Consider the following 19,951-nt stretch of genomic DNA (forward strand, 5'->3'; position numbering starts at 1 on the left):
ATATATAGATATATATATATGTATATGGGAGAAATTCAAATAGGCGCACCTTATTCGTTTCGTTTATTTTTTATAAATCTTTGACTAGTGCTTCTGTTTGTGCCTGGCTTATTGGCACTTACAACATATAGTGCAATAGCAACTAGCTAAAATATGCGCAGCCATGCTTCTACAGACATTTGCTGAAAGCAGCCTAGCTGAAATGGTGTCAATAACTTAGTCTATTGTCAGGTGGGAGCAGCTGGTTGAGAGGTATGCTACCATGGTTAGGCCTATTACTACAGCTTGCATTTTTTCCTTCAAGTACCGAGAATTGAGAGAGTAGGAATAGCTTCGTGAACTGTCAGCCTCTCTTTTCTTTCTTCTTTGTGTAGTTGTTGCGCTGACAGATGACGAATGAAATGCTGTTTGCCTACCTTGAAAAAGTTCACCCCTCCTTGGACGATGAGCGTGTATGTGTCCCACTCTCTCTCTGTGCTGCCGGCATTTCTTCCATTGTTGCTCCAAACACGTCCAGAGATTGGTTAATTTTTCAAACCCACTCTCCAACAACTTGTGACCAATCACGACCCCGAAGGGAGGCACCGCTTACCAGGCTATAAAAGGGACAGGGTGCACCTCGGCGACACTCTTGTCGTCTCTCAGCTCGTCCTAGTCAGTCCGACGTGACGTCACGCACATCATCGCCGCAAACAGCCTTGACGACCTGCGGCTGGCCTTAGACGAAGCCAGCGAGGCGCCCATCATTGCCCCATCGTCTTGCAAGCATTAGCTTCGTCAAAGGCGCGCTCTTCAAACTCGGTTACCACCAACCACCTAGGGAGCTACAACTACCTGGCAGGAACGGAGAATCTGTCCATCGCCGACCCTGCGACCGGACTACCGCTCCAGACGACGACAACGACTCAGACCGGGCACACAGGCAACCTCGTTCTCCGTCGCAGCCATCCGCGTCTTCCGAGGATCTCCACGATCACATTTACACCATGGAAGCGACCACGTACACCCTTCAAGCGTACGACTGGCCATTCGTGAACGAGCAACCCATCACCTTCGAGCAGCCGTTGCCCTCAGAGTGCGTCTGCGCGAACTGCGAGGTGGTGGCGGCCGACGCTGTGCTGCTTCCCTGCTGGCACACCTTGTGTGGTCGGTGCCACAAAGACGCTTGTGATGACCACAGCTGCGAACACAGGCTCCGTTTCGGCTTGTGTCCCCTCGACGGTGAATGCTTCCTGGCGGAAGTCGTCATCGACGTGTACTTCCCTCTGGAGTATGTTATGGCACTGCCGGTGCGCTGTTTCCATGCCAGTCTGGGCTGCCCGTTCAACGGAGTACTTGGAGAACTTCAGCATCACCTGCTGGAATGCATCTTCGGAGTTGGTGGCATCGCTGGCGCCTAGGCCTGGAGTCAACAGTGGATCAGTCAGCCCTGTGCAGCTTACGACTGTCCGCATAGACCACTTCAATTAGGTAGCCTGTGACCACGTGCGCTGAACTTCGAAGCAGCTGCCTTTGAAGATATGCCTGTACCGCTCGAGTGCGTAATAAATATTGTTTTTCCTTTACCGAATTGCCCGATTATTGGCGTACCATACGGTGGTCGGCTGGAAATGGTCTGAACTGCTGCATCACGTTGATTAGCTATATACCAGGTGTTCTTTCTTTCATTATTTTTTTTTCTCATTTAGCATTTACAATAGAAAGCGGCTCGGAGTGCAGCGAACTTGGCCTTTATGCCACGAGGCTGGCTACACGATAGGTATATACTTGCCGGTATATAGATTCAATGCGTGCAAAAACTAGCAGAAACTGGCTTTATACATCGTCCCCGTCTGACACCATAAGCAGTGGCAGTGAGCGTATACGCGTTTTCCGCGTTAAAGAATGCTGTCGCGAAATGTTCGTCCGACACTGTCTCCAACATTTTAGAGGCACGTTACACGTATTCGCCATTGTATTTATCGATGCAGGTGCGACGTTTCTCCTTGGTCTTTTCCATGTTTTGACTTCACATACTTCGCTAATGAGGAATAATAAAAGCTAAACACGGGCTGTCGAGCGGAAATGAGGACGTATCAGAAACACTTCCGGAAAAAATGCGGAGGGAAAAGAGAAACAATTCAACTGAGGAAAATCAAATTATGTAGATCCCACGTACTGCGGGAATCGATGTAAGCGACGTTTTCTGATGTGGTTTCTTTGATTGACCATAATTAGCGGTGATGTTGGCGGCGAATGCTTAATTTCTTCAACGTTTAGTTCAACACCAGAGTGGCGAGTTGATGTTAACCGTTACGTTCCGTGCACCATTGCAGTTTGTTTGCGTACAGAACGCACAGTAAGAGGTGTTCGCTTGAGGCATTGACGTGGGCTACATTTCATCACCTCAGGGGGTATTCAGTATTTCATTGCCTCGCATAGAACATCACATCATGACAGAAGCAATAAATTTGAATTGGATTACTTGGCTGTACGTGCCAAAAGCACAATCCGAGTACGATACACGATGTATAGTGGCGACCTGCGGATTGATTTTGACCCCGAGGTTTTCTTTAACGTGTTCTAAAATCTAAGTGGAACTGCGTTTTCCATTTCGCCCCTGCCGAAATGGTACGGCGGCTGTCGTCATCAAATCCGCGACATTGTCGCAAAGCTACTGCAGCGGGCACAGAAGTGTTGATTTCATGTGCGACCGCTACCGTAGTGTCGCTTGGACACTGCGGTGCGCTTTAGGTATCCGGCTCTCTTTCTTCACGCCCTGCGTAAGTTGTCTGCTTGACATACTTCCCTGGTGTTCATTTTTGAGAAATAGTAGTAAAGTACTGTGCCGAACATTTTCCAGTTTTCCCGCGACCACTGTCGTGCGTATTGTAGTAGCGCTTCCCTGCTTTCTCACGTCTCCGTTTGCCTATCCCCCCCCCACCTTGCATGGCGAGGGCCTCTTCTCCCCCCTCCTCTCTAAAGTTCTCTCTGCGTCCCCTCTTGACTCACACTTTAGAAATAGGGTGACCGCTGCACTTTCTGCAATGATTGTGGAGGGGTCACGGATAATTACAGCTGTCAAGTTGGTAATGTGGTGATGGTCAGGAAGTTCCAGATGGCGTTGAGCACATTCGACGGGGTGGGGTCCAAAGTAGTTTCTCGCGTCGCCTTTCCTCAGAATGGACAGCTGGGCTAGTTGGTTGTGATATGCATTATGAAACATTGTTGCAGCTCACAAGTGAACACGGACGAGAACAGAAGGACAAAACGAACGCCGGACTTCAACTAAACTTTATTCACGAAAACAGGGCTTCATTCCCACACATACGTTTGCCGAGAGATAATAATGTTCTTTTTCCCCGAGCACAACAGAAGGAGGACTGACGCAGCAATCGTTTTCATTAGAGATACAAAAGGCTTCAAAAAATTTTCCTACGCCTCCCACCAACTTTTACCTTGCGAATCCGGCTCTCTAGCACCGAGGCCATAATATGTCCGTGGAGCTCAGCCTTCTCCATACACCTTAGCTGGGCGTTGACGCTCTCACGAACTTGATGTTCGCAGGCCTTCTCTTTAGCAGAGCGGATGCAGTTTTTAGCTATAGCTCTTTTTACCAGCTTGGAGTTGGCCGATTGATAATTATTAATTTGTTTTTTCGACCGTGGCTTGTACTGCCAGCACACGCGCGCTCTGTGAAAGATAAGACACACATTGAAGCACTGGATGCGACCATCCTCCGGCAGCTCGGGCGTGAACTTCACTCCAAAGGCGTTGCTAGCAAAAGTATCGACAATGTTGATCATACTATTACCTCTATCCTGAGGATTAGTCGCATTCATTACCATTGCGTAATCGTCGACATATGTACAATCTTTCAGCATGACTGCATCGTAAAGGGACGCTTGAATGCGCTTGTCAACACTGGATAACAACATATCGCTTGAAAGTCGAGCTACGCAAGAGCCGATGCACACTCCTTCTTTTTGGATAAAACAGCTATCATTACAAGTGATAATGGTGGATGAGAGATAAAAGGATATTACCTCTAAAAAATTGTCGGTTGATAACCCAGTCATCTTTTGGAAGGCCACTAGTCCCGTGTCTTCAATGTGACTTCTAACCGCGCAGAAAAGCTCAGGATGAGGCAATGAGTAGAACAAGTCTTCTACATCAATAGAAAAAGCGCACCTCGTTTGACACGAGGCATCACAGCCAGATAAATACTCGATGACCTCGGCAGAATTTTTAACCAGAAAAGGGTCTTCTAACGGGTTGGTACTAAGGTGCTTCTGCAGATACCTTGACAAGATGCCTAGCCAGGAGCGCTTCTCAGTGACAATAGCCCTGAACCGAACAGATTCCTGGTGGGTCTTTACAGTAAAGAATACACTCAAAGACCCTGCGTCAGCCGCGTTGATGCTCTTTCTTAATTTTTCTAGTACGAGCTCTTTACATAAAGGAAAAGCCTTCTTCACCTTAGCTAACGACACATTCACAGGGAAAAAGGCCGTTGTTGGCCAAGGACCCAAAAGCTTTTTTAAGCTGAAAGGTCTGCCGCCTAATGTAATTAGGGTTGATTTAAGTCTGTGTCTTCGTGTGCCGTGATGTGTGCAATCTAGAAGGAAGTGATGTGCATCTTCATCTCCAAATGCACAATCACATTCGGAAATTTCCGCATGGCCAATTCTATGTGAGAAATGTTTTGTTTAGGCAGGAGCGACCCTTAATCGATTAATAAGGGTTTCCATATTTCTGTGTAAGGACAATGAAAATTTGATTTCAACGAATGGATCCATAGCATATAAATCCGAGCTCTGAGAATTCGGGTCAAACCACGTATTTCTAAACATCTTGAAAGACATTGTCCTTATAAATGCAGCAAGATTCATTCTTCGACAGTGGTAGCGGAACAACATCAACCTTGAGGTGCGCTTGTCGTGCTACTTCATCGGCGGCTGTGTTGCCAAAAATGTTACAGTGCCCTGGCTTCCACTGGAATTCTATTTCATGGTTCGCATTGCTTGCCTTTGTGAGGTCTTTAAGTGTCTCGTAAATTATGCTATCAGTGATTGTTTTTCTTTTGTGCTGCACAGTGATGTTAGAGCCGCCTATGAATCGCTGAAATTTACACATTTAGGCATCTCTTGCAGAAGTTATAAATTTTATCCCACATAGAATTCCGAATAGTTTAGCCGTTGTGGACAAAGTCGCAATAGGTAACTAAAATCGTTCTTGTTTATTTAGGTGCGCTATAATGAGTGCTGATCAAAGTTGAAGAGGTTGCTGTACTGGAGCCATCTGTGTATATCTGTCTGTATCCTGAATACGGCATATATATCTGGTAAAGTGATAGTTGTTGATCAACTTGAATGAAGATGTCTTTTTCAGAATATTCCGTCTACTGACAAATCGATTTTTGGAAGTATAGGCAGCCATGGAGGATGTTGGAAGTCTGAGTTCTAAAATTATTTTTAGCAATATATGAAGATGTTCTCGAATTCCTTTTAAACTAAACTTATATCTCGTTTCATTATGTCTAAAGCCAATGGGTGGCCTTTATGCTTTATTTGACTTCACCCAGATCTCCAACTACAGACATCATTTGCAAACAGTGAAAATGCTAACTGTGATGGCAGTCTTCTTAGTAAATCTGCCAAGACGCAGTTAGAGAGAACAGGATTGAGTAGGCTTCCCTGTTGTAGCCCCTATTTGACAAAACATATTCAGCACTCTTTCCTTCACCCGTCTTAACAAGTACTTTAGAACCTAGTAAAAATTCAGAAATACGTCGCAAGAACCTGCCAGACATTCCGAGTTCAAACATAATAAGCAGCGCATGAACGAGTCTAACAGTGTCAAATTGATGTCTAGGAAAAACAGGGGAATGCGGGAAATGGATAATAAAGACGATGGTCAAAACGAGAACAAGGTGAAAGCAAACGTTTCGACAAGCAGACTTGTCTTTTTCAAGGCGACGTATGCTTTCCTCGTCACAGAACACATAGGTAGGGTTCTTCTAAAGGGGTGAGGGGGTAAGGTGGGTGGGTGTGGCAACGAATGAAGGTGTGTTAGCGGCGAAGGTGTAGGAATGAGAAAGAAGGAGTGCTGTGCACAAGGCTGGAAACATGGCCATCTTTCAGCCGCATGTCAACGGCCTTTTGTAAGCCGAAGTGCCAACGGCGTGCGCAGCAGCCCTCTATCACCTGTTTCGTTGGTATTCGTGGGCTACCGTGTCTCGGAAATACATAATAGATGGCGCGGCAGAAACCGCTGCACGTGAAAATAAAGCATATGAAAAAGAAAGTACTGAAATGGAATAAATAAATAAAAGAGGAAAAATGGAAAGGAAAAAATGAACATTAAGCAGCCAAACCAATTGTTGTTGCCTATATCTTGAAATTTAGCAAAGCGTACAGATTCTAAAGCTCCCTTTGGAACATTTATGCCTCTTGGCCGCAATGTCGTGAGCCTATGGATAACGTATGATTCTCTCTGTTTTATTTCTCGTTCAGAACAGAAATTTGACTGTAAGATGTAGAGTTTAGGTTCTTCAATGTTGGTTGAAATGCTCCGAAACCGCTTTGAAAAGCTTTTTAGCTTTGTCCGCGCGATGCCTGTTTAGTCTGACGTTCATTGATTTTACCGTTTCATCGATATATTGTTTCTTACAGAAGTAACATTCAAGCATATAAATCACATCCGAATTTGTACTAGTAAAGGTACACTTCGTATGTATAACAATTTGTGATGCTTTTATTTTATTTTCACTTTGAAGGTGCCTGCAGGTTCTGAACCTGGGGCGACAACTTGCATTTATTATGCGCTCTAAGAAAAAAAGGACTAAAAGGGGTAGGGAGGTTAGTCCTTTTGGGGACTAACTGATTTGCCACAACCATTAGTCCTTTTGGGGACGAACTGACATGGGATGAACTGTTACTCCCCATGCGCTTACTCCTTCGGGGACTAACAGTTGCTCCTGCCCGATGGTCCTCAAAGGAGCATCGGTAATTCGTTCCGATGCTCCGCAAAGGTGGAATTAATTAAATTAGGCATTGATACCCTAATAACAAAAAATTATTGAGCTGAAAAAGAAAAACGTGCTCGAGAACAGGATTCGAACTCACGTCCTCTCGCCCACTAGTCAGGTACTCTAACGACTTCACCACGCCGCTTGGTTGACAAGATGGGATATTTAGACATGGTTAAACATGGGAACACAACTGCGGCAATATAAAACTGACTCCGTATTTTGTGCAAGCTTTGCAGTGAGAGTCTAACGTTGAGTGTACTTGCAACCATAAGCGACTGCGAAAAGAAATCAGCCTGAGTATTCTCAGGGTGATTTAAACTGAGGCACTACGCCATGTATACGTGTAGCGAGCTCAAACGGGGCACCGAAGACGACAGAGAAGGGCAATTTCTCTGTCACTTAGCGTGCGCCGTTTGAGCTACACATCGCTTCAGTTTGCAACCTCCTTGGAACGGAAGGAACTTAGGTACTATTGACCAAGAAATCTAGCCGTCTATCAATGACTTGCGCGTTTAATGTGTATCGCTCACTTATTGCGTGCGCACGAAGGGCATGGCTCTTCACATGCCAGTTTTAAGTTTCACGTAATTTTCTCACGAAGAGGCAAGGTGCTGATTTGCATGTAGTTCAATAGACGATGCACTAACTTCGAACCATTCACGATTTATAGACAATACCATTTTCGCCGCATCGCTCCATGACACGGACGAAAACAGCGAAGTGCCTGGGGAGTAACTGTTGCCGTTCGTCCTCCCATTGCTCTCTTTCCGACCAGGGACTAAACACTTGCTCTCCGAAATTTGCACACGGCACGCACATTCATGCAGTTAGTCCTTTGAGGGACGAAAGCGCCCTTTTTAGGACTAACGGCGCAGTTACTCCCGTTTTCCCCGGGATTTTTCTTAGAGTGTGGGGGAATGATGTTGGCCGACATTTGAGTGCAGTAACATGTCTTTAATGTCTCTGCTGCGGTGACAGGAAACCCTTGGTACACACCGGAACACTTTCTCAGACGCTCGTTACTGAATAATCTGGGCAGTATTTTCGTAGAACGTTGTTTATGTATAAAAACGCACTAGAATATTTTTTTATGATGACCGGTGCATATACTCCAATTGCATAGGAGTATTTTTGCTGCAAACATATATGCATCGTTTAGGTTTTTAGTTTGTATCCATGAACATAATATTGAAAATAATTTGATTTTCCGCAAAAACATATTACAGTCGAGCCGCAATTGCCAGTTACTGAAACGTATATTACCGCTCGAGTTTCATTAGCGGTATTTTTCTTGCGCTATCAAGAGGCTTAAAGGCTTCCTATTCCGCGGCTGTAGTCTTTATCTGCGCAAGCATTTTCATAAGGAAGGAAGGAAGGAAAAAGTGGAGAAGGAAAGGCAGGGAGGTTAACCAGTTTAGCTTAACCGGTCTGCTACCCTACACATGGGAGCTGGATGGGGGCGTTGAAAGATGGGGAAGGGAGAGAGAGAGTACATAGCACAGCACACACACATCATCCGTTAGAGTCCATCACTCTTGCGCGGTACGTCATATCACTGTCACAGCCGCTTGTCCAATCCCGTCTCTTTCAAAAACCGACGTAGTCCCTTCGTCGCCTTCAGCTGCGATGTCTTTTGTCGGCGGCATGTGAAAATCGTTTCAAGGGACAATGATCTGTAGTGTCAAGGTGCGCTAGAACGGATGCCAGGGACTGTCGCTGAACATTATATTCAGGACAGTCGCACAGAATGTGTTCCACCGTCTCCTCGCGAAGACAGGCATTGCAGAGAGCGTTGTCGGCCATTCCAATGAGAAATGAGTGAGATTGCGTGAAAGCCACCCCTAGCCACAAGCGATAAAGCAGAGTCGCCTCTCTTCGGCGGAGTCTAGTTGGCATACAGCGATGCATCAAAGAGGGCAGGTGGTATTGACGGTTGCTCCGGTTGGTCTGGCTGTTTGGTGTGCACCGTGCACAGAGCATTTTCATAAGACGACCGCTACGACGATGGCGGATGCTGGAAGATTTGAGATTCTGGAAGCACGAAGGTAAACTTGTAGCACAACGAAGCGGCTTCATACGACATATTATATGCAGAATAAAGAAAAGCAGGACATCTCGCGCCTGTTCCACAACATGATGCTTCGTAAAAGAAAGGTACATCATTTTGCTGGGAAGTGAAATCTCGAAGAAGCAGCTTCTAAAGTCGGCGGGCAAATAGGTTTTCCAGGTATTGCTATTGGTTCGGGAAGGTTTTGGCTATGCCTCTCCAAGGTCAAACAGACACACGGCCAACGTGAACCGCGCGATATTTTTTTTTTCTTGTCGCTATCACGTTCATGTTTTTGCAGTTTTCCTCCAGACCCATATATATGGCGAGCTCTTGCCTGAGCGAAGGCGCCATACTTTTCTTTATTGTTATTATTATTATTATTATTATTATTATTATTATTTGTCAGCAGTCGGTGTTATGACGGTTATAGGTGTGGTGTAGAAATGAGAAAAATTACGTGTAACACATATTGAATACAAAACAAAAGAGAACTCTTCATTTGGTCACCAGCTGGATAGAATGCATAAATATATTACACTTCTGGGATGCAAGAACTTGACAAAAAAAACTGTGGATGGTCCCTCTGTTACGCGGTGTTGTGAAAACAATGCGGGCAACAACTAACCAATGGTAACTATATGTATTTTGAGTATTAGGCATCGTTACTTTTTAAATATACAAAGCAAAAGAAATAAAAAACGAATTTGGTTGAGAACTATCGTTAATGCGCAAAGGTGCTGCTAGAAAACAAACACAGTACAAGAAAGTAAAATTATTTCTTTATTAAACGTACAACACAATCTAGCTCGTTTGCACAGAAATAGCGCTAAAAGACCATTGCGTACACGCAATAACTTTTGCTTCAATAGATTAAACAACGTTAAACATATCCAAATGTAGCTGGACCGAACCAAGGTAATAGTTCGATGCATTGCAAACATTCCGCACTTAGCACACACTGGTGTTGCAGTGCAGACCTATATGATTATGGCCTCTCATCACATGTACAAGTTTCGTATTCTGCACTCGTTCTGTTTTTCGGCTAGCTGCTTTCACGATTTCCTTACACACACAGCATCAGTAATACCCGCACTAAGTAACATATGCACGCGAAACAGGGACTTTTGGTTTCCGTCGCGTTTCCGCACGAACTACAACTTACAAACCCTGGAACATAATTTACCTAGTATCTTAAACAGGTACAAGCATACATTGGGCTTTACTTTGAAACAGCTTAAAGAATATTTGCGAAACATGTATAATTTTATGATACTGTTAATTATCAGCATGCAATGCAGACTTCACAAGTGGTTTTATTTTCAATCTCGACTTAAGTTCGAACCTACATTATTGTTGGAAACGGATATGGATAAAATAATTTTACTGTTGGCATATCTATGAGCTGTTGAAGTCAAATCGGTATATATGTGTGTGTTAGTATATACGTGGGTATATGTGGAAGAACATGTGCATGTCACCTGTATGTGTTCATTAATGGCTATGTTTTTTCATAAATCTGGTTCATCTCCTAAATATCGCCGCTGCTAAAAGTTTCGAGGTTGCCCGGGCCCAGTAAAGCTGTCAAAAAATAGCGTTTTGCCCAGGTATCCCTACCAGAAATGTCTGTTCTTTATGAAAAATAAAACTGAAATGAAATGCCATTTTCCGTCTCTTGGAAATACTCGGACGATCGTTTACATCACGCCAAATTAGACCATTCTACTTAACTAATTTAATGAACTACTCGAACAGCATAACTAGATGAAAAGTGCCAACGAGAAAATTGTAGAGCAACATGAAAAACTCCCGATGCAGCTTTCTGCCGCTAGCACGCGCTACATAAAAGGGTTTTCCCGAGTGTGAAAGAATCTCGCGAATACACGCGAGATTCTTTCGAGCGATGCCATAGTCGCAAAGCTACTGCTGCGGGCAAAAAAAGTGTTGATTTGATGTGCGACAGCTACGGTAGTGTCGCCTAGACCCCGCAGTGCGCTTTACACAAGGCGGCTCTTCTTCTTCACGCCCTGTGTAAGTTGTTCGCTTGACATACTTCCGTGGTGCTTATTTTTGAGAAATAGCAGAAACATACCAGGGCGCACCTTGAACTGAAGTTTCTCCAGTTTTCCCGGAACCCTTCACGTGTTGCAGCGGTAGCATTCCCGTGCCTTCTCACGTCTCCTTTTCCCTATCCCCTCCCACCCACCCCCACCCCATAGCACGGAAGCGGCCTCTTCTCCCCCTCCTCTGTAAAGTTCTATCTTCGTCCCCTCTTGACTCGCACTTTAGAAATAAGGTAAGCGATGCAGTTTCTGGAATGATTGCAGAGGGGTCACGGATAATGACAGCTGTCAAGAGGGTGGTGTGTTGACGACCAGGGAGTTCCAGAGGCACATTGTGCACATTCGACGCGGTGAGGTCCAAAGTAGTTTCACGCATCGCCTTTTCTCTCTGCCTCGCTCTGTCATGTATGCAATGCTCTGGGCGATAATCCAACGTGGTGGGCCAGACAGCACCAGTGGAAAATATTGAAAGACAAGGCAAAGAAAGCTACCCTTTGAATCAAGTTCTAAAGTATTCTAGATCCTTCTTGGGTGCTGGCGCGAACACACACCGGAAACAAGGAAGGAGACGGGACAGGCGGTCTGTCCCGTCTCCTTCCTTTTTTCTTGTGTGCCTTCGGGCCTAGTACCCAAGAAGAATTGTGATCAACTCGCCCAAAAAGACGTCTTTTTTTTCTAGATGTTTCTAAGCAATAAATGCATTCGTGACACCCTCAATGTCTATCAAGAATGTGTCGGCACAACAGCTCCGCCATGACCAGTTGCCTTCAGCAACTCAGGCAAGACATGGGTGCCACCGACAATTTTGTTATCGGCTGTTACTTGTAGAAGCGCCCTCGGTTATTTTCTGCCACAATGGAAATAATTTCCTTATCAATCTCGTCGTGTTTCCTCCCTTGTCCGTATTTATTTTGCGCGGTGTTCTCTCCATGGATTCTTACCAACGAGCTCGCATTCATAGCCTTTAAAAGAACAAAGAACTTCCTCCTGGTAACGATTATTTATTTAGCTGATAAATTACTGTATGAAAACATATTTTGCCTTAGAGACATTCAATATGTACCGCAGGCTGGAACGAAATGCAAAGCTAGACACAAAAGCGCACTTCCTTCGCATAAGCATTTTTTTTCATTTTCGTGGCTTTCTTCTGCGCCGCTGACTTAACGATGCCGCGGTAGCTATGCTGTCGCGGCGTCTCAATGGCCAAATTATTTTTTGAGCTTGATCCAGATCGGATGGTGTAGGTATCCTTCAACAAAAGGAAGTTGTGGCAAACTATCGCCGCAATGTTTACACGCGTAGTCCGGCGGCCACAGCAAATCATGCTTCGACAGTTCAGAGAAACAGTACACAGCGCTGTACCCCCCTTGTTGTAAATTTTCTTGCGGTAGGTGGTTGTCTACGGAATGCGTCCCCTGAGCACAACTGAAAGGACCCCCCTCCCCCCTTCCATTATTGTGGCACACTCTAGCCCCGTCCCGTTTCACTCTTCACAGTGACGCACGTCGAGAAATATTAACTTGAAAAAGTGCGCGAAGCTGTTTCTCAACGGAAAAGGTCCTTTTTACAGGCATTTCTGCCTGAAATGCGGTCCATCTATCCTTTCTCTTCCCCGCCGAGGAGGAAGCACAAATGTATTTGCAATTACTCCAAATTTCTCGTTCTTGAAATAGCCCACGCCCTACTCTTCTTGACCCAGCGAAGCATTGTAATCGATGAATAGACTTTAGCATTACCATGCCCTCTCAGAATAATTGGGGGTGTACCATTGTGTTATGGTTAAGGCGGTGCTGCTGAATGGGTACAATACGGAGTTATGCCAGCATGTGGTTGAAATTCTTTCGGCAATATTGGCAACGTGAGGCCCCCCCCAGTGGATCAATAAATATACATTTCTGCAATTTTATAATCGCCACCAGGACGCTACGACTTCTCACGCAAGTAATTCCCCCGTCCTTCAGTAATATTCGAGAAACTGAAGAACAGCGTCGCATCACGCCGGATATTACAGACGTATTTGAACCGGCAGAAATAAATGTTTTCAAATAGGACGCGTCCACCTTGAACAGCTGGCACAAGCATTTGCTATAAAGATTTGATTATATGAGTGCGGCACAATATACATTTCAGACTTTTTATTGCACGACGGTCATTACCACGTGACCAGGAGGGGCAAGCGTCCCTGCCCGCCAATATAACCACGCGCACAACAATAGAAGCCAACAAAAGTTAAGCATATCGAGCGAAATTAATCGCGGTTGCCAGGCAAGGCTGCTCCTCGACGAGACACTCTCGTCACCAGGTGAGGCCCCACGTTTCCCTTTCCCAACCAGAAAGGAAGGGCGAGCACCAAGCCGTTCCGAGAATCACACCAAAATGTACTATCTTCATAGTTCCCCACACTAGGCGACAGAGACGCATTGTACCATGTCATTCATCAGCTTTTAGGAATGTCATACCATTCCAGAATAGAGGGGTGTGCACAGTACAGGTATAATAAAGGCAAAGATACCGAATGAGAACAACACCCCAGTCAAAATTGTCAGAGTAATTTGATCTAAACATATAAACATTCATACAGATGCATCGAATGGAGGTCTATTCGAAGTCCGCGTTTGTCCTTTCAAATCTCAAGGGATGAATTTTGAGCCTGGAGAGCGTCCAAATGTAGAAAAAAATCGGAATAAATACGGAAGTTCAATTTTTTTTTTCAGATGAAAAGTTACGCAGTTCCCACGCGCTGTCAGAATCGATGTAAGCGACGCTTTCTGCACCGGTTGTTTTGATTGACGATAATTAGCGAGGATGTCGGCAGCGAAAGTGTGTGTATATATATATATATCAGCGAACTTCATATAGGCGCACCATATTTGTTTCGGTTACTTTTTTTTATGAATATTTGACTGGTGCTTCTGTTTGTACATGCCTTCCGCCTTTAAGCAGCCTGTACTATTAGCACTTACACCATATAGTGTAAAAGTAAATAGCTAAAGAATGCGCAGCCATGCTTCTACAGACATTTGCTGAAAGCAGCATAGCTGAAAGGGTGACAGTAATTTACTCTATTGTCATGTGGAAGCAGCTGGTTGAGAGGTATGCCGACAGGGTTAAGCCAATTACTACAGCTTGCATTTTTTCCCCCAAGTACCGAGAATTGAGGGAGTTGGAATATCTTCGTGAACTTCAGCCTTTATTTGGTTTCTTCTTTGTGTAGTTGTTGCGCTGACAGATGACCAATGAATTGCTATTTTCCTTTCCTGGAAATGTTCACCCCTCCTTCGACGATGAGCGTGTATGTGTCCCACTCTCTCGCTCTCTGCTGCTCTCTGCCATTGTTGCTCCAAACACGTCCAGAGATAGGTTAATTTTTCAAACGCACTCTCCAACAACTTGTGACCAATCACGACCCCGAAGGGAGACCCCGCCTACCAGGCTATAAAAGGCGCAGTGTGCACCTCGGCGACACCATTCTCGTCTCTCAGCTCGTCCGAGTCAGACCGACGTGACGTCACGCACATCCTCGCCGCTAACAACCTTGACGACCTGCGGCTGGCCGTAGACGAATGCAGTGAGGCACCCATCATTGCCCCATCGTCTTGCAAGCATTAGCTTCGTCAAAGGCGCGCTCTTCAAACTTGGCTGCCACCAACCACCTAGGGAGCCACAACTACCAGAGAGGAACGGAGAATCTGTCCATCGCCGACCCTGCGACCGGACTACCGCTCCAGACGACGACAACGACTCAGACCGGGCAGACAGGCAACCTGGTTCTCCGTCGCAGCCATCCGGGTCTTCCGAGGATCTCCACGATCACATTTACACCATGGAAGCGACCACGTACACCCTTCAAGCGTACGACTGGCCATTCGTGAACGAGCAACCCATCACCTTCGAGCAGCCGTTGCCCTCAGAGTGCGTCTGCGCGAACTGCGAGGTGGTGGCGGCCGACGCTGTGCTGCTTCCCTGCTGGCACACCTTGTGTGGTCGGTGCCACAAAGACGCTTGTGATGACCACAGCTGCGAACACTGGCTCCGTTTCGGCTTGTGTCCCCTCGACGGTGAATGCTTCCTGGCGGAAGTCGTCTTCGACGTGTACTTCCCTCTGGAGTATCTTATGGCACTGCCGGTGCGCTGTTTCCATGCCAGTCTGGGCTGCCCGTTCAACGGAGTACTTGGAGAACTTCAGCATCACCTGCTGGAATGCATCTTCGGAGTTGGTAGCATCGCTGGCGCCTAGGCCTGGAGTCACCGGTGGATATAGCCCTGTGCCGCTTACGACGGGCCGCATAGACCACTTCAATTAGGTAGCCAGTGACCACGTGCGCTGAAATTCGAAGCAGCGGCCTTTGAAGATATGCCTGTACCGCTCGAGTGCGTAATAAATATTGTTTTTCCTTTTCCCAATTGCTCCATTAATCGCGTGTCATGCGGTGGTCGGCTGGAAACGGCCTGAACAGCTGCAGCACGTTGATGAGTTACATACCAGGTATCTTTTTTTCATTCTTTTTTTTTTCTCATTGAGGATATACAAAAGAAAGCGGCTAGGTGTGTAGCGAACGTGGCCTTTCTTCCTCGTGGCTGGGTTCCTGGACGGGCATGTACTTGCCAGTACATAGTAAAACTATATTATATAGCAGAACTAGCAATAAGTATCCTTATATCGAGCCAGTCTGATGATGTACTTAGTAGTTGCAATGAGCGTATGAGTTTTCCGCGTTAAAAAAAGCTGTAGCTAAAAGTACGTATTACACTCCTTCCAATATTTTTGAGGTACATTACAAGTATTCGTCATTGCCTTTATTGATGCAACTGCGAGGCTTCTCTTCCGTGTTCTCCAAGATTCAATTTCAGATGCTTCGCTAAAAAGTAATTTTAAGAGGTACACTTATATTTCCCTCGCGTGAACTTCTATTCTCTGGTGCAGCGTGCCTCTTTCGAGGCAGCCCCCTCAGATGGGCATGATCTTCACTACAGTAATAACTGCCGCCAGTGCTATCATCGAAATCCGTATGGTGCCTCCCCGACCCCGCACTATGACAGCGAGTGCTTAATCGCAACTTGAGCACAATGATGCAATGACGCTTCTCTACCTATTCACAGAGTGATTGGTGGCCATGCGATCGCTTTGCAGCACTTGACATTTACAAAGATGTCAAAGTCGCAACTGCAATACAGAAATTAACAAAATCCGCAAATAAGCTAACCATAGAAGCGCAACTCAACACCGTATGGCAAGTGCCGCTGATTGTTCTTTTCGTCGCCCGCACTTTTCGTTCGCAAACCGGCGTGACTGATCCTTGTCGTACTGCTTGCTTTTTCGCTCAAAGCAGTTCTTGAAACTTCTTCGGGAGACGGCTTTAATGAGAGCCCTACGCAAATCACTAATATAAACCTAAACGTTGGTAGCCCAAGTTACGGCGTCGTATAAGACCTGGTTTTGTTTTACGTTTAAAAACATTTTCGCACTTTCCAGTCCAATACACACACTGCGACATTGGTACTGCTAGATTCGTCTACATCAAGTAGATTATGCTGTATAGACGGGGTTCTGCGCCAACTTGATTGAGAATAAACCTAGAGTAGCTCGCTTTGATCGTAATCAGTGGTTCTTTATGCTCAGTGGGTTACAATAAAGAATTCGTTTCTAGGTGCGGCAGACATCAGAAGAGTTTGAACACAGCGGTTAAAGTCCTATCTCGACTCGCACATTAGTAATAAGGTAAGCGCTTCACTTTCTACAATGATTTAGGAGGGGTCACGGATAATTACAGCTGTCAAGAGGGTGACGCCTTGACGACCGCTTATCTCCAGAGGTCATTGTGCACATTCCACGCGGTGGGTCGCAAGCAAGTTTCTCGCGTCGCCTTTCCTCTCGGCGTCGTCCAAGTCATGTATGCAACGCTCCGAGGCGATAAAGGAAGTTACTTCATCCTAACGATTATTTATTTAGCTGGTAAATTACTGTATGAAAGGATATTTGCCTTAGAGATATTTAATATGTAAAGCTTGACACAAACGCGCATTTCCTTTGCATAAGCTGTTTTTTTCATGGCTTTCTTCTGCGCCGTTGACTTAGCGATACAACGTTAGCTATGCTGTTGCTGCGTTTCAATGGTGATAATAATTCTTTTAGATGGATCCAGATCGGATGTTGTAGGTGCCCTTCAACACAAAGTACTTGTGGAAAGCTGTCGCCGTAAATTTTACACACGTAGTCGGAGGGTCACAGAAAATCATGCTTCGACAGTTCAGGGAAGCGGAGGAGGACACAGCGCTGTGCCCCCGCTGTTATAAATTTTTTTGCGGTAGGTGGTTGTCTGTGGTTGTCTATTGAATGCGTCCTGTAGGCACGACTCAAAAGACCCCCCCCCCCCCCCTCAACACAATGTAGCTCGTTTGCATACAAATAGCGACAGAAGACCATTACAGTACACACAATAAAATATTGCTTCAATAAATGTGGAAGTCTAGGTAGTGCTAGAAATGCGGTCTTTCGAATTTCTGCACTCATGTGTCCTGAAAGCATTAATAAATCAGAAGAAAGAGTAAAGAACGTAAATGATCATTCGTTTGGAAGGATATGTTGTAGTAATATACAGTTGGTACAAGGATACACTTTCAAAATCATTCTTTTTTTTTTGTCTGTGTAGCCATTATCTCTGATGATGTCAGGAGATGGATGATGTAAACGCATCTATGCATTTATTATTTCGCTCGTTCCCGATATCAGCAAGAGCCTATAACAAAGGCAGCGATGAACCGGACGCTTAGTGCCTCATTCCTTTTTATTATTTTGGTTTTTGCTTTTTATATTCACCAAGCGTTTATTGTCACCAAATTCAGCGAAAAAAGATATCTGCAAGCTGAGACAAAGTTACCTAGCGCTAACAAGACTAATGGAAAAAAGAAAGTTGGGACAGGACAGAGCGCTAGTGCTCTGTCCTGTCTCAACTTTTTGTTTCCGTTAGCCTTGTTAGCGCTAGTAACTATGTCTGAGCAAGTGCGTCAACACCAACTAGCCCTACTTTTTGCGTTAGTTTCCCGCAAGCAAGGACACGTGTCGCGTGCGCGCCTAACCTGATGTGACTTGTAAACAAGCTATATTCGCGCACGTTGGCGCAGGATGCCGGTACGACAAACGTACGAGTAATCTGCATGGTAATTTATGCTGATCTGTGTTGTCCGCGCGCCGTTCTCTCCCACAGAAACAAGTGTACAACGTCGACGACCCGCAAACCGACTATGCACGAGATGCGACATCGGGCTACAGTCTCGTCTCCGAGACACTAGGGCACCAAGCTATATAATAATACAATAATAATAATAACAACTTTATTCAGATCAATGTGCAAGACTGGTATGCGACAACGTCTGTATCCTTAGCCATAGGCTAGCTGTGGATCCGCGCAGTTATACGAAGAAATATGCATGATTCAGACACGGACACCATCCTTTTTTTTTCTTTTTTTTTTGTTTTGGATCTATGATACGCTACCGCAACACAGTGAGCCGCGGGTCTCGTTACGAAAGTTTTTACACGTAAGCAGGAGCAACCGATTATACATGCAATTGATGAGACATTTTTGTCACACGTTACTGTTGAGATCGACAACCTTATACTCGTGTTTTCTTTTTCTTTTTTCGGCCAGGAAGATCGATTAATATCGGGCAATGACTCTTTAATGCCCGAATGTGGCATTTGTGGCAGAAAAAAGAACTGTAGAAACGTGTACCACGGCGCCGTGCGTTCTGATACAGTGATTGGAGACGAGATGTGCGGATGCTGTTCGCCATCGGTCGAATTCGGTGCAAAAAAAAAAAAGAACCCTGTAAGAAAAGATCAGATTCCAAAGCAGTTCGCCCAGAGCGACACAGAAAGCAACATCGGTCACTTCCACGAGCCTGCGGCCGTGTATTCAACGCCCAGAGAATAGAAGCACAAACGTTTTTAGGAAAACAACGCGTTCGACATTAAAGATCGCAAATTTGTCGCATATACGTGATTTCCCGTAGTGGTCACACAGTAAAGCATTCGCACTGCGGAGAGCTAAGCATAGCTTTGCCGCACCACAGCGTTGTACGTAGAGTGGTCTGAGCGTAACGGATTTTAAAATGCAAGCTACAAACGCCGATGTTCTCTTTTTTTTTTTTTCGTCTAATATCAAACGCCACTGATGCGCGGCACCAGACACGTCGGAGACTAACACGTGGTGTTTCACGTGACCTGAGCCAGGCATTAAACATATGCAAATGTAGCTAGACCGAACCAAGGTAACAGTTCGATACCCATTGCAGACATTCCGTACTCACCACACACTGGCCATGCATTCCACACATATAAGAAAACGGCCTCTCCTCACATGTACAACTTTCGTATTCTGCGCTCGTTTTATTTTTCGGCGAGCTCCTTTCACGATTTCCTTACACACACACAGCGTCATTAAAACCCGCACTAAGTAACATATGCCTGCGAAACAGGGACTTGTGGTTTACGCCACGTTTCCGCACGAACTACAAGTTACAAACCCTTGAACATAATTTACCTAGTATCTTAAACAGGTACAACCTTACCATGGGCTTTACTTTGGAACAGCTTAAAGAATATTTCCGAAACATGTATAGTCTTATAATACTGTTAACTATCAGGATGCAATGCAGACTGAGCAAGTGGTACTATTTTCAATCTCGACTAAAGTACGAACCTATATTATTGTTGGGAATGAATATGTTATAAACTTTTACTGTTGGTATATCTATGAGCTGTTGAAGGCAAATCGGTATATATGTGAGTGTCAGTATATATGTGGGTATCTGTGAAAGAATATGTGC

At 45.3% G+C, this 19,951-nt stretch overlaps 1 protein-coding gene across 1 annotated transcript; it reads left to right on the forward strand.

Moving 5' to 3' along the window:
• Positions 1-986: 986 nt before the first annotated feature.
• Positions 987-1,400, forward strand: LOC140213304 (TNF receptor-associated factor 6-A-like). Its single transcript, XM_072284513.1, has one exon. The coding sequence runs from the start codon at positions 987-989 to the stop codon at positions 1,398-1,400; it is 414 nt and encodes a 137-aa protein (XP_072140614.1).
• Positions 1,401-19,951: the final 18,551 nt, after the last annotated feature.

The sequence above is a fragment of the Dermacentor andersoni genome, chromosome 9, assembly GCF_023375885.2.
Source record: "Dermacentor andersoni chromosome 9, qqDerAnde1_hic_scaffold, whole genome shotgun sequence".
Taxonomy (NCBI): Eukaryota; Metazoa; Arthropoda; class Arachnida; order Ixodida; family Ixodidae; genus Dermacentor; species Dermacentor andersoni.

What these genes read in the sequence shown, in the direction of transcription:
- LOC140213304 (XM_072284513.1), top strand. Translation starts at nt 987, where the DNA reads ATGGAAGCGACCACGTACACCCTTCAAGCGTACGACTGGCCATTCGTG.